Below are 16,257 nucleotides of genomic sequence, written 5' to 3' on the forward strand. Positions count from 1 at the left end.
TACTTATATTATAATATAATATATTATATTAATATATTATATTATGTTATTTATTTATTTATTTTTTTGGATCACTACATTCTCCCCTCCTTATAAAAATTTTGTCCTCGAAATTTGCTAACAGATACTTTTACATGATCTCTGAAATCAACTAACCAACCCTATACCACACATTTCAGTATACTCCACAGATACATAACTAAATACACTACTCTAGAATCACATTTAGCTATTGCTTGCCTCAAAACATAAATATATTACCTGCTCCTGTGCCACGAGCAATATCTGCGTCAGTCGGGATCAGTGTATACACATGCGCTTGACCGCCTCGGGGTGCCTGATTGTTCCCCCGGTACTGATCAGAGCAGGTGCGTTAATTCGCAGTGTATGATAGTTTTGTGCAATGTGACCTAGCCTACCGCACCGATATAACAGTTAGCACCCCCAATCCGGCAGTCACCCCGATGCCTTCTGTTACATCTATGGCATAGAGGGTGCGACAAATTATCTTGATAGCCTCAGTCCCTTATCTCCTACCTCTTGCCCAGGTTGTCCCTATCTCTCCTCCATGAACCCTGACTGGCTTCGGCGGGGAAATCTGAAGGCATGTGCCTCTTCTTCTGCTCTGACAGCTCTGTATTGCCCTGCAAGCTCTTCTCCAGTACTGTGGCCTTATCCACCAAGTCTGAGAAGTTCCGGACTTGGAACCCCACCACCTGCTTATAGATCCTCCGCCGCAGGCCTTTTTCAAACCTTCTTGCCTTCCTCGCCTCATCTGGAATCATGTACGGGGCAAAGCGTGACAGTTCGACAAACTTGGCCGCGTATTCTCTAACGGTCAAGCTCCTGTGAGTCAGACTGGTAAACTCCTCAGCCTTATCTTCTCTGGTGGACGAGGGGAAGTACTGGTCAAAGAATAGCTCCTTGAATTGGTCCCATGTTAGTGGCACTGGTTTTAACCTCTGCCCCTCGAGCAGCTTCATAGAAAGCCACCAACGTTTCGCCTCTCCAGTCATTTTAAACATGGTGTAAAGGACCTTCTGCTCGTTGGTGTAGCGAAGGACCGCCATTATCTCCTCGATTTTTTGAACCTAGTTCTCAGCAGCTATTGGGTTAGGTTCTCTCGCAAAAGTAGGAGGGTTCAGGCTAGTAAACTCCTTGATCGAACAACCCTAGTCTACATGTGGGTAGTTCTGCTCTCCGGGGTCCTGTCTCATCTCTCTCCTAACCTGACGGGCTATACCTCGCAACACTGCAGAGGTATCAAGATCATCCTCGTTGGAAGCTTCCAAGTTATTGCTCCCTCCAGCATCGACATTCTTCTCTCTGGGATCAATCCTGAAGATAGGATAGAAATGGATGTAGAATTTCAATATCATAACTTAATCGGTGCAAACATTAAACTAAAAACCAATATACATCGAGAACCAGTCTCGCTGCTTAGAAACATCACTGTCGATGGATTTATCGTGGTTTTCTAAAACCGTCGACTGATTCAGAAAATCACAGAAGTCCGTCAAGGGATTTCTGCTTCCAAGTTACAAAACAAAACTTGAAATTCCTGACACTATCTTAACTACCCATTCGTATCCTCATCCTAATTCGAACCTATACTTTGGTATGAATCTGCCCTGAAGTCTACAAAACCTAACAACCTAATGCTCTGATACCACTCTGTGACACCTCGAACCCACAAGTGGGGCCCAGGGTGTTATGTTCTTTCCACCTATCTCCAATACCACAATCATTATGCACACAACGAAATTAATAATACATCCTCAATTAAAATACCAGAGTACTATACTATGCAACCAAAAAGGGTATATCCATCCCACCATATTACATAACTAGAACTATAAAACATAACCAAAAATACATTTGAGTTTCTACGACCACTCACGCTATGTTATACTATCAATCCTACTCTGGAGCTTTCTAAGATTGACCACCAGAAGGTCCTGAAAAAGATGAGTTGTATATTGGGGTGAGACACTTCTTAGTAAGGATGGAATAAATTATCATTAGTGTGTGGCCAATGAGTTTAGTGTATACAAAATATAACCATTTGTTAATTAACAACAACTGTTAATACATTTATTGACTATACTCACACATACATTATTATTTATAAGTGAGAGTTCCCGAGGATTGGGGAGATTACAAGCCCATAACATGTAGCGCCCCTTTGCTCTAATACCTTATATAACCTTGCCCATTTAACTTGGGCGTGACTACAACTGATACCTATTAGGGCACTTGCCTTACTCAGTAAGCCCTCGGGCGAAGAGTTTACCTCGCCTCAATCACATGTAATACCACAGTATAAAATACATTTAATACTTTACTATTAATAACTTTCACATACAAACTATAACTCACACCTATATAAATACTATAAATTGTAAGCTATTAATACTTTTGCAACCATAAGTTGTATACTGTAAATATTTTGCAACTATACTCTATTTTCATATGCTCTGTTTTCATATACTTTGGTTAAATCTACAAAATATGAATATAAGAACTCACCCCGAATGGATAAAGGACATGCTTTCCCCCATGACGGGTTGTGTGGCTTGTAGGCTGGACTTAGCCCTGGTCAGCCTACCACCAGACTAAGTCAACTATACTGTATGTCTGCTAGTACAAATGACCATCCCATAGCTGGTCTAGACTCCAGGTGGGAATTCTACACTTCATTGGCCCATTCGACTATTCAATACCAACACGCTTTCCGAGACATGTGGTTGCAATAAGCTCTTCATTACTGTAGCTGTGGTACCGAGCGTTCTATGGTCCATCGGAGTTCTTAAACCATGCTTTGCAATTTAATAAAACTACCCGTGGTTTATGCGCCACTATAAACAATTACTATACATGCATTCTTTTCAACCATTTCAGAAAATAATATAACACCAACACAATGCCAGTATACTGTTATATCAAACTATAAGTTCATAATTATAATTAAACAATAATACTCTTCCTCATGCCACACGATTTGAGTGTTACTCATAATTATATAAACTATTGGAAAACCGGTCGTTCTATGCTCAATATCTGTTTTATCGAAAACATAGGTTAAATCATCTCCACAATTTATCTAACTCAAAAATATGTATTTAAAGGAAAAAAAAAACAGAGATAACCAATCCTACCCACTTTAATTCTTTACAAAATATGCATAATAAACCAAACCAATAATTTTAACTAGTCAAATCATTCAGAAAATCAACTACAATAATTCAAAAATCAAATACTTTAATTCAATCGGTTAAACTTTGAAATACAATTATTATAAAATTCCTGGGCTCACAAACGCCATTTTAATCAACTCATAATAATAATAATAATAATCCAAAATTCAATTTTCATATGCTAGAATATTCAGATTAACATGTATATAATTCCTGTAATCTCATATTACAGTTTAATCGGTTAATTAATAAAAATTCCTGACATAATCTATTTTCCTTACCTCACCCCAGGAGTAGTGCCTGCGACGCTCCTATGACAAATCCACTTCGGTTAAAATGTTGGTGGTCGAATTTTGAATCCAAGGGTATTTTCCGTTCTTTGATTGGCGTACGTTTGGCTGAGGATATCAAGGAGAGAGAGAGTTGAGAGAGACGATGAGAGAGTGGAGAGAGAGAGACGTCTGAGAGCCTGAGAGGATTGAAAATTTTTTTCTCTTCCTGAAGGATCTGATTCTTCAGGATAGTTTACTTATATTATAATATAATATATTATATTAATATTGTTATATTATATTATATTATATTATTTAATTAATAATAATTAAATAATTAAATTAAAATTAAAATTAAAATTTTATTTTATTATTTATTTGTTTATTTTTCGAATCACTACATTTACCTTATTATTTCTATGGGCCTCAGTTCAGGTGGACATTTTATCATTCTCATTTACAACAGGTCTCCAACCCCTTCACGCAAGGCCTTACATGAAGCCAACTGTGCATGTTAATCCTATTCAAAGTCAGGGTATAGATAAAGGTTTGAATCTTGAATGAGACTCTAGCCTTCCAAACGTTGTGGCTCCAAGGATTTACTTCAGATCAGAAGGCCTTACATGACTCTCATGCCTCACTTGTGTGTGACGTGCTGTGAGTCCAATGAAATGAATGCTCACCTTTTCCTCAAATGTGGCGTTGCTAGCCATCTCTGGAGTGTTCTTTATCTTGCTTTGGTGAAGCTTGGTTGCTTCCTTGGGCTGCAAGTGAATTTTTGCTTGTGAGTCATTGGGGTTTTGGTTAGAGCAAGGGGGAGTGCTTGCGCATAGTGCTGTATTTGCTATTCTGTTGACATTTTTTGGTTCAAAAGTAATGTGAGAGTATTCAATTATTGTATAGCTTACCTGGTCTTGTTGTGGGTTAGAGTTGTCTCTGTAGTCTCTACGTGGGTCCACTCTTTTGGGTTTTTAAGGCGTTTGCCACTGCCCCATTTTGCTAGGGATTGGTGGACACCGCTTTTGTAATTACCTTGTTAGTTTTTGGCTCTATTTACTCTCTATATGGGGGTCCTCTCTTTGTTCCCTCGGGTTCTGGTGTTCATAAAATTCTTTTTTCTTATTCCTACAAAAAAAGGAATGGCTTTGGTGGTTAATTTTACTGTCATAGGAACAGCCAATTGGAAGCTGCCAGATTGCATTACTTAGTATCTATGGCAGTAAGCTTGTGAAATATATTTATGGATAGAGTCCTGTAATGTGATGTAGATTTCTTTTTGATGAATGTATATTATTATAGGTGGTGCTTTTATAGCATGATTTACTCTCCTTGATATTGCTTATGTGGTGCCTTACCCTCTGCTTCTATACTTAGCAGGTCATACTGCAAACGTTTTATTGGAACTCTTTTTCTTGCATGATTTACTCTCCTTGATATTGCTTATGAGGTGCCTTACCCTCTGCTTCTATACTTAGCAGGTCATACTGCAAACGTTTTATTGGAACTCTTTTTCTTGCATATTTGAATTAAACATGATTTTTTTTTTTTAAAATAAAGAATTCTGGTTGAACTGTGGGCTTGTAGCCATTGTAGATTTATGGTATACATTTTTTTTGACATATCATTCTGTAATAAGTGCTTCTTGAAATTCCAGGCTTTGGTTTTGATGCACAGGTTTTTTAGTGTCTCTCTGGTTGTATTTTATATTTTATGGCATTCTTCCTCAGCTGGATATTCACCATCCAAACCAAAGGTTAATGTAAATCATGTGTTTTGAGCAATGTATCTTTCCCCCCTTCATTTTTGTGGACATATGTTTTTCTTCCACTGAAGTATACCCACTTTGCCTTTTTCTGCTTCTGAAAAGGATCTGAACCTTGAGGTCGATCAAGCCAGTGCTGCACGTTCTGGGGGTTGGAGTAACCATGGATGGTTTTATGTCTCTGTGAGAATTGGTTTGTTCCTCTGGGTATGGCTTCATCTTTTACTTATTGTTGTTTGTGGTTAGTTTTGTTATGTTGACCATTGATAACTGTTCAAGATTTCTGTTTTCTTGAAGGTTGCTCTGCTTAACCTTATAACTATTTCTTCAACTTGGGCTAGAGTAATTGATGTGATGGACAGCGAGGTGTGTTTTTTTTCCACACGGAGTAGAATAATTAGAGTGCGCATGAAGCTCTTTTTTCTGTATTTGTGTGCATTTAACTTTGTTTTGCATTCAGTCAGGTTCAAGATTATTTGGTTTCATTGGAGCTGGTGCTACACTTGGCCAGCTTTTTGGCTCTTTGTTTGCCTCAGGAATGGCTTGGTTAGGACCATGTATGTAACTTTGGTCTGGAAGTTGAATTTGCATAATTGATTCCTTGATTTTTTACAACTATGGATGGGGATTTTTTACAGTTTTACTTCTATTTGCTGCTCTCTTGATGGAACTTGCTGCACAGTCTTCGAAAGGGATCAACCAAGATAAAAATCATCTCTCTGAAGAGCTGTCTCTCATCAGGTCTGTTGAACTTTTGAATATTTCCTTGATTTATTTATTTTCCGTGCAGAGATTCCTGAAAGGACTGGGAATTTGTTCTTCAGATAAATATTTTTTAAAATATTGATGAGATAAAAAATTTAAGATTATGGTCTATTATTGGCCTCACCACTGTCATAGTTGCTTTGTTTTCGTTTTTTATATCTGATGATAATTCAACCAAATCTAGAAATTTTTTAACTCTGTACTTTATTTTTATTATAATGACCTATTTTATGAATATATTTATTGGTTATATGTAAGTGATTTTTAAAGGATTCATTGAGTGGGCACCAAATAGTTGAGATAATTGGATAACATATATTTTGTTGCTATGTCAAACATTTAAGAAACTTTTAGAATTATGACTGGAATCTAGGGCTAAGACCAAGTTATCAATAGCATCTCTAGTGTAGCAGAAACTTTGAAAACTAGGGAGGTTATCCTTTTTAAGAGTTCTACCAAAAAAATCTTGTGAAAAGTTCTATCAAAAAGATATTTTTAAGAGTTGCAGAAATTCTAAAAAATCCTTTAAAATAGCTAATTTCAATGTTATATCAATAAATTATTCTTCACAGATTATATTTGTTTTTATTTTTGTTTGAACATATGACTGCAGGCATGTGCCTTAAGTTGGGCTGTTTTTTCCAGTGTGCATATTTCTTTAAAAAGGCTTCTTTAAGTGTACACGTGTTTCATTACCTATTAGAAAGCAACACAAAGATCTGAATGGTTGAACCTTCCATTTCTTGACTTGCTTGCTTTTACTATTAGGAAAGCTGATCCTGACCAACAGAATGATGCTGATGAGCAATCTTCTCCTGTACTTAGAGGATCTACTCCTAAGTTATCTACTTCTGCAGCCAAGCCTCAGCTTTGGGCCTTGTTGGATGGATTGCAACTTATATTGTCCTCAACTTATTTGCTATATGTGTCTTTATTCCTCTGGTTGGGTGCAATCGTCTCTTCATTTTTCTATTTTCAGGTAAGACTAGCCTTTTTCCCAAAAAATATGTTTTGAGCATAGTTTGTAATATACATGGGGAGAAAGTTATAGAATGGGATCTGGATGGATTAGTCAGGTTATCCATTAGAATGGTGCATTTAAAGATTCAGAATAAAATATGAAAAAACAACAAAATTATGAATAAAGGTATATAGGTGTATACAGGATCAAACCTAAAGTAGTTTACACCCAATATAGGGGATCACCGACCCAAAATATTACATGCATAAAATTAATTATCATTCGACCAAGCATGAAATTTATCAGCCCAAACCAATATATAGCCCTATTCTGTACCATACTTTTAGACCTGGCAAAATGGATAAAAATCCGTTAATTCAAACCAAATTCGACCCGCTTAAATTGACTCATAATTGATCCGCACATTAAATGAGTCGAATATGGTTTGAACTTTTTTTATCTGTCTCTAAATGAGTCGGTTGGCGGATTTAGGATTTTATCCGATGGATATCCGCTTATCTAGCTAACAACTAATGTTTAAATTCATTGATAATCTGATATGCTCATATGCTTATTAGGCATCAAATCAATTAACATAAGCTCTATTGGTCAAGGTTAGTCCCACACTCTTAACTTTTCACTACCTATATGCGTCTCTAGGCTTACCCTATGCCCACATTCAAACTCAAGCCCAAATGCTCAATTTTTTTGTGATCAAAATAAAAGTCTCTAAATTTATGCTCTAAAAAATAAAAAAAAATTGATAATTTTGTGATTAATTATTAAATGTTAATATATTACCAAATTATAATTTTAAAAACAACTTAGTTATCATGTTATAAAATAAATTGTTTATTGGATGGTAAAAAAAATTATATTAGGAATGAGAATGACGGATTATCCGCCATCTGCCACGGATTATCCGATATGAACCGCCATAAATTCACTACTTAAATAAGTCGGATATGGATTGTAATATTCTCATAATCTGTCATAGATTATCCGACTCGGTCTGCTTTGCCAGGTCTACATACATTCATGTTCTATTTAATAATATATCTTCTTTTTCTATTAGAACGAAGAAAGAGCATAAAACCCAATGACATACTATACATTCATGTTATTTTCATCCAACATTCATCCCAAAAGTACGTTGAATTTGTGCTTAAGTGATTATTGGTGTTGAGTTTTTGATTAAATGAATGACCTAACTTGAAGATAGGTCTCTTGTAACGACCCGGCCCTTTACATGGACTCAGGTGTCACTCACATACATCAAATACCTATACCTGTTCAAGATATGGAAACAACCCGCCCTAAACAGGGACATACGGGTGTAAATAATACATAATCATGATGTAAATGTCGCGGAAAAACATAAACATCCATTGGGATTACTACTAGCCTTATACCAGAGTTCACTAATACATCCATAATTTACATACATTCGGACTTAGAGTAATCGTCATATTACAACCCTCCAAAAAGGACTTTCATCAAGTTTAGTATAAAATTTAGATGCTTACGTAAGCTAACCAAAATAATCTCCCCAGTCCCTTTATCTACTAGGACCGACGCACGGACGGACCTGAAAACAAAGGTTGTAAGATAGGGTGAGACACCTCTCAGTAAGGAAGAAGGAGTTACAACAGTGTGTGACTGCATACATGCATATTTTCATTCAACATCTGGAATATAAATCAAATATTTTCAATACAGTAATGCATCAGGCATATCATTATTCATATTACAAAATTCCCACATCTGTCTTTCGACTATTTAATGATTTATCAGATGACCAACAGCAAAATATCCCTATAACTAGTTTTACCCTGTGGCTCGGGTTGTGCACTGATACTTGTCCAATGCCCTGTTCGTGCAGGCACTGTCGAGTACCTACATACGATCCGAATGCCTCCATTGGCCCAATATCAGCCAATGGTTTCACCCTGCTAGCCGACCATCTTGGTACCCATATCGTTTAGTACGTGTGGTTGCACGTGTACATCTAGCTACGATATCGTGCCGTATCATATAACAGTGGTTTCATTTCACCTTGCAAAGAAAGTATTTTTCAACCTTCTCGGGACTCTCAAGCTGTGGTTCCGTGTATCATAAATTCAATTTATACAAATATGATTTTATCTCCCATAATCTATATCAATAGTATAGAAATAATTCCAGCGGGTTCAAACCGGCGTCTTTCCACTCAGTTTACCCCTCTTTGTTTACTGATGCGGCTCGGTGTATCACCAGCCTCTGTTTATCACATTGTCAGTATAACAAATTGGAATTTCATTCCCATATTCTATATCAGTAGTATAGAAAATACATTCATTTCCATTTCAACATATATCACACAAGTTTAATACAAAAACCCGCTAAATGATAGAAATTCAATATACATAGTTTAACTAAATAAATAAAGGAATCGAGTCTCTCCTACTATAGTATAAACACAAATAAAGATGTTTGTAAAATTTGGAGATCATACGTCGAAATCCTTGTTTTTACCAAAAACCATAAAATCGTCAAACCGGCATTTCTACTCGGTAGAATTTCACAAATAAGAGTTAAATCATAGATAATAACATAAACTAGCTTTTTAGCGGTTTAATTTCCAAAAATGCTGTTGTAATCAAATTCCACTTACCTTATATTCGAAATGAAGCTTCCTACGAAAACGGTCCAAAATGACAACTCGAGATCCCGAAAACCTAAAACCACAGAACATAACCTTACTATGTTTTCTACTGCTATCCAAATATCCAATCAAAATTAGGATCAAATTCCTACCTCGATTCTTGGGAAAACCCGAAACTCTCCGAAACGACGATCCGATTCACTAAAAGTGTAGAGTTTCCTCTTCTGATCCACGAAGTACCCTCCGTTTTTGGAATTGGATGATGAACGGCGAAGGATCTTAGAGAGAGAGAGAGAGAGAGAATGAGAGAATGAGAGAGGATAAGAGAATTTATAGAATAAATCCTTGAGAGAGAGAAAATGAGAGAGAGAGAGAGAGAGAGAGAGAGAGAGAGAGAGAGAGAGAGAGAATGAGAGAATGAGAGAGGATAAGAGAATTTATAGAATAAATCCTTACTTAGCCCTTAAGTAATCTAAATAAATATCTCCTCTAAGATATTTATATATAAATATCTAAAAATATCTCTTTTCAAAATATCTTCTCCAAAATATCTTTTTTTTTTCTTTTTTTTTTTTTCCTTTTTCGGGGTCGGGTTACTACATCTCTCCCTCTATTTATGATATAAATCAAACACATTCTAATGGCCGTAATACCCTTACTAACTCTCACTAATTGAAATATTAACACACTTAATAATTATACTAAAAGAGTAAAATAACCATTAATACTCCCCCTCAAGATGGAGCATAGATATCATATGCTCATAGCTTGTTACTAATAAATTTAACATGAACACCTCCCAAAGCTTTGGTTAACAAATCAGCAAGATGCATATTGGACTTCACATACGTGGTACTAATGAACTTCTGCACAAGTTTCTTGGAAAAAAAAATGGCAATCAACTTTAGTGTGTTTTGTTCGCTCATGGAAGACTGGGTTGGAGGCAATATGAAGAGCAACTTGATTATCACACATCAACTCCATATATTGAGAATGTGGAAAGCCCAATTCTTCCAACATGTTTTTCAACCAAACAAGTTCACAAGTAGCATGAGCCACAATATTATACTCTGATTTAGCACTTGACCTAGTCACCATAGTTTGTTTCTTACTCTTCCAAGAAACCAAATTACCACCGACCAAGATACAGTACCCTGTTGTGGATTTGCGGTTTGAAGGCTACTCAGCCCAATCTACATTTGTATATCCTTACATAAGTGTGTGATCCAAATCTTGATATAAAAGACCTCTCCTAGGTGCACCTTTGAGCTATCTCAAGATGCGAATTACTACGTTAAAGTGTGCCGCCCATAATTCTATTTTCCCAATCCCACATCGGTTGGAAATGGGAAGGGAACAGATTTCCCCCCTCATATATTCAAGTTGTATCCTCCTCTTAATTGCATCTCGTGTGCAGGGCTTTGTATTCAATGCCTTGGTCCAATTAGAAGCACATTTAAAATTATAAGATGGGCTGTGGTTGCAGCCTAGCCCAAAGTCTTAGGCTTTGAGGGATTTTTTATTTAATTGTTTAATGGTTCAAAGTTTTCTAAACACCGAAAATAACCGGGCCGAACTGGAAAAACCGACTATTTGGTTTTCTTATAAATCGATGGTTTACGATTTGATTTCGGTTTAGTAGTTTTAATAATCGAGGGATTTGGTTCGGTTGTCGGTTTTGGCAATAACCAAATTGAAAAAAACTGAGTACACCCCTACCACATACACAATAAGAAGGATCCTACCTAATAAGTATGACGATAAAGCACAGAGTGATCCACTGTACACCTTTGAATGCCAAACTCAAGTACTACATTATTAAATTTGCTAAACCATGTTCTAGGAAACTGTTTTAAACCATATAGTGCCTTCTGGAACCGACACACTAAGTTTGACACCCGTGAGCAACAAACTCAAGTGGTTTTACTTGCTCCTTATAGACCTCCTCTTCAAGATCACCATGCAAGAAGACATTCTTCACTTCTAACTGATGGAGAGGCCAGTGACAAGTTGTAGCCAAGGAGATGAACAGATGTGCAGATGTAAGTTTGGCAACCAGAGTGAAAGTTTTGGAAGAATCCAAAACATACACTTCAGTATATCCTTTAGCAACGTGATGTGCCTTCAAACAAATCACAGAACCATTAAAGTTGACTTTCATGGTATATACCCAGCAACAACCAACCACTGACTTATTAGGAGGAAGAGATACCAAGTCCTAAGTATCATTGTCTTGTAAAGCATTCATCTGTTCAACCATAGCATACCTCCACCTAGAGTGGGCTAAGGCTTTCGAAACAGATTTGGGAAGGCAGCAGATGATAGAGTAGTAACAAAACAATAATCGGGCGGGGTGATAAGAAGTGATAGAAAACATAATTAGAAATGGGATGTTGTGTAGATGTGTGTTTACCTTTTCGGACAACAATGAGACATTGTGGGAAATATGATCATTAGACGAGGAAACCAAAGGCACGGTAGTAGAAGCTAGAGGGGATTCTCTTCCTTGGAGCCACCATAGTGAATACACTAGCAAATTAGGATGATCGAGATGATCAAAAGGATCTAAACTACATGGAGACACATGTGGTTGATTGGGTAAGGTTAACAAACTAAAATCTGAAAGATTAGGCAAAGGCAAAAACTCATTGAGATTAGAAGCACTGAGGGACTGAGTTTAGTAAGGTGTAGACTACGAAGGTAACATTTGCAGAAACAAAGAAGCAATGCAGCGTAGGACTATAACAAGGATATCCCTTTTGAGTATATGAGTAGCCTAGAAAGACACATTTTATAGCATGAGGATCCAACTAAAAGGACACACCCCCAAATATATGAGGAGGTAGAGAGAATAAAGGTGAATTAAAAAAGAGAATGGAATAGGTAATTTTACCTCTAAGAACAGAGGATGACATATAAAATAGCAAGCAGTAAGTACATCACCCCAAAACACTCTAGGTATATGCATTTGATAATGTAAGGTGCGAGTAATTTCAAGGATATGTCTATTTTTCCTCTTTGCGATTCTATTTTGTTAAGTAGTGTGGGCACAGGATGATTGATGAACAAGATCAAATCGAGTCATATGAGTAGTGAATTGAGTACTAAAATATTCTTTAGCATTACCACTTCGAAGTATTCAAAGTGGAAAACCAAATTGAGTCTTTATTTTAGAACAAACTGTGCAAAATATCTAAAATAACTTAGAACGATCTTTTGTTAAATATAGCCAAGTAATCCTTGAATAATTATCCATAAAGGTTACAAAGTATTGAAAACCCAACTTGGACACAACTCTACTAGGACTCCAAACATCAAAATGGACTAACATGAAAGGGCTTGAAGCTCATTTATTGACTCGGGAAGCAAAAGGGACACAATGATGCTTTCCCCTTTGACAAGGCTGACAATCAAGACTAGACATAGAACTCAAATAGGGAACTAGACGTTTCAACTTTTCCAATGAAGGATTACCAAGGCGACAATGAATTTGGAGAGGTGTGGTAGTAGTAGTGTGGGCGGTAGAAGGAGATAGGGACTCAAAATGATAAAACCCATCGACTTCACACCCTCCAACAATCATCTTCCTCGTCTTCAAATCCTGAATAACCACAAAATCAGGGAAGAATGTTACTGAACAATTCATAGATTTGGTAATCTTGCAAATGTACATAAGATTGAAGGAAAAAAACTTGGGAATATACAAAATCGAAGAAAGAGTATAAGAAGTGGGATTTACAGTCCCAATTCCCTTAGTGGTGGATCCATCAACAAGAGTAACACAAGGTAAATTTTTAGGATACTAAAGAGTAGAGAAGAAATGAGGTATACTTGTGATATGATCAATGGCTGCAGAGTCTATAACCCAAGGATTAGGATGAGAAGTACTAGATGATAGGCATGCTGTGGGATTACCTATTTGGGTAAGAGATGCAATGGAAAGAGAGGCTTGTTGTGACACTTAACACTACTAGAAGTTGGAATTCTCTTGCTCTGACATAGATACAGTATATTGCCCTCCCTAGCCCTAGAGGTGTAGAGTTGGTGGTGATTGCATTGGCTGCCCCAAAAGGTCTAGAGTCAATGGTGGCTGCATTAACGACACGCAAAGGTCTATCGTGAAGATCCCAATACTGCTCAATAGTATGATTACCTTGTCCACAATGAGCGCACTTGCAAGCAGTGCCTTTACCTTGTCCATCTCTACCACCACGACTGCTTGAATCACATCGATAACTTCTGTGGTTGTTTGGTAGAGGAATAGAATCATTATGTGTGGCAAAAGATGTCCTCTTAGAGCTTGATGCAAGAATAGGAGAATGTGTGCTAAAGGAAGCACGAAGGACACGAGAATAAACATCGACAAATGATGGCAACTCTGCACTACTAAGTATTTGGGATCTGACTGCTTCAAACACAGGTTTCAAGCCCACTAGAACCCAAAGAACTATCACGCTCCCTCTGCTTCTGCATCTCACGAATATTGGCGGTTATAGGTTGCATGATGTTAAGCTCCTCATGAATACGTTTCATCTTTAAAATAATTTGTAATGCTCCTATCTACTTATTGTAACTAAAAGTACTTCTAGGATAAATCCTACATACGTGTAATGTTACTAGAGTGCAGAAGTTTGGGCATAATCTCAATTCTCCTTGCATGTATCTAGACACATGCACATCTGTGAAATTTGGGGCACCATTGAATTCCACAAGAGAGAAACAATCAAGGCATCTTCTTGAATTCACAATTCTTTTCTCTTCTCATAAGAAGGATTAGATTGGAGTAAGTGGTCAGATTTTCCTATTCCTCAATAAATTCGAACAACCTTAGACCATTGAACATAATTCTTTCCATCCAACTTTTCAGTTATTATATGCCGCAGCGATAAAAGAAACTTATTTTTGGGATTCATAGACTCCATCCCAATACTTACAAACTAGCAGCCACACCACTGTCAAACAAGAAGAACAATCAAAACTACTTAGGACAACCACAAACGAGGTGAAGCACTGAAACAACCACAGACAAGGTGAACCACCTACAAACTGATATTACATAGCCACAACCTCACAAATCAACTTATGAACACTGCCACTGCTCCAAGAAACTTACAAAAAGCCTTTACAAACACTGAACAACAACTAACGGATTACAATGGGTGTATTGTCAAAAAGGGTTGGATCTTTAAGCAAAAAACATGCCCAACAACTTGATAATATGGCCTAGGGAAGGAATCAGAATATGCTGGAGGAAATAACCAGAAAAAAAGGTGGATGGAATCACTCTCATGTGCTGGCGTGTGGGGTCAGAACTGCCAACCATCGGCCGGTGCATGGCGGTGCGTGGGGGGGGGGGGGGGGGTGGGGTTTGGCTATGGGATTTTGTAGGGTTATGTTTCAAAGGTTTCTATTTTTGGCTACATGATTTTTTTTTTTTTTTTTTGGGGGTGAAATAATGAATGGTTATTGTGGTTTAGAGAAGGGCAGCGACGGGAGGGTGTTTTTGGCGATGGCTGAGTGTGATAGGGTTTATGTTGGATCACATTCTGATACCATGTTGAGTTATTTTATTAAATGAATGACCTAACTCGAAGATAGGTCTCTCCCTCTATTTATAATAAAAATCAAATACATTCTAATGGCCATTGTTAAGATTTGATTAAAATGAATGACCTAACTTGAAGATAGCTCTCTCCCTCTATTTATAATACAAATTAAATACATTCTAATGACAATAATATCCTTACTAACTCTCAGTAATTAGCATACTAACACACTTAATAATAATAATACTAAAAGACATAAATAAACTCTAACACTCCCCCTCAAGCTGGAGCATAAATGTCATATGCTCCTAGCTTGTTACAAATAAATTTGACACAAGCACCCCCCAACGCTTCGGTAAACAAATCAGAAGCTGCATATTCGACTTCACATAAGCAGTCGTAATGAGTTTCTACACAAGTTTCTTTTGAACAAAGTGGCAATCAGCTTCAATGTGCTTCATTCGCTCATGAAAGGCTGGGTTGGAGGCAATATGAAAAGCAACTTCATTGTCACACATCAATTTCATATGTTGAGAATGAGAAATACCCAATTCTTCCAACATGTTTTTCAACTAGACAAGTTCACAAATAGTGTGAACCATAGCTCTATATTTTGATTCAGCACTTGACCTGGCCACCACAGTTTGTTTCTTACTTTTTTAGCAAACCAAATTACCACCAACCAAGATACAGTTTCTAGTTGTGGATCTCTGGTTGGATGGCCACCCAACCCAATCTGCATTTGTATATCCATGGATATAAGTGTGACCTTGATCATGATATAAAAACCTTCCTTGGTGCACCTTTGAGATATCTCAAGATGTGAATTACTGTGTCCCAATGACTTGTCCTCGGAGAATCTAGAAATGGTCGCACAATAATTTTTGAAAAAGATATATCCGATTGAATGACTGTGAGATATTTCAACTTTCCAACAAGTCTTCGGTATTGTCAATGATTAGGTAGAAAATCACCTATATCCAACACTTGTTGGCCTATCAAGGTTTCATCCCATTTTGATAATGACAAACTAAGATATCTAATTGTGCTATTAAGTGTGTTCACAGGAATTAAGGTTTTTAGCACAATAACGGATGCAAATTGGAAGCC

The 16,257-nt window shown here is 37.0% G+C and overlaps 1 protein-coding gene across 4 annotated transcripts in view; it reads left to right on the forward strand.

Moving 5' to 3' along the window:
* Positions 1-16,257, forward strand: part of LOC131165524 (uncharacterized) — a 42,604-nt gene that overhangs the window by 7,233 nt on the left and 19,114 nt on the right. For 2 of the 4 annotated variants that reach the window (XM_058123420.1, XM_058123422.1), the window contains exons 3-8: positions 5,124-5,222; positions 5,337-5,438; positions 5,529-5,597; positions 5,692-5,788; positions 5,870-5,972; positions 6,765-6,975. In XM_058123420.1, coding sequence (XP_057979403.1) covers positions 5,124-5,222; positions 5,337-5,438; positions 5,529-5,597; positions 5,692-5,788; positions 5,870-5,972; positions 6,765-6,975 — 681 coding nt within the window. The remainder of the gene's footprint in view (positions 1-5,123; positions 5,223-5,336; positions 5,439-5,528; positions 5,598-5,691; positions 5,789-5,869; positions 5,973-6,764; positions 6,976-16,257) is intronic. The other 2 variants (XM_058123423.1, XM_058123421.1) reach the window with 2 other exon arrangements.

This window comes from Malania oleifera, chromosome 10 (genome assembly GCF_029873635.1).
Source record: "Malania oleifera isolate guangnan ecotype guangnan chromosome 10, ASM2987363v1, whole genome shotgun sequence".
Lineage (NCBI taxonomy): Eukaryota > Viridiplantae > Streptophyta > Magnoliopsida > Santalales > Ximeniaceae > Malania > Malania oleifera.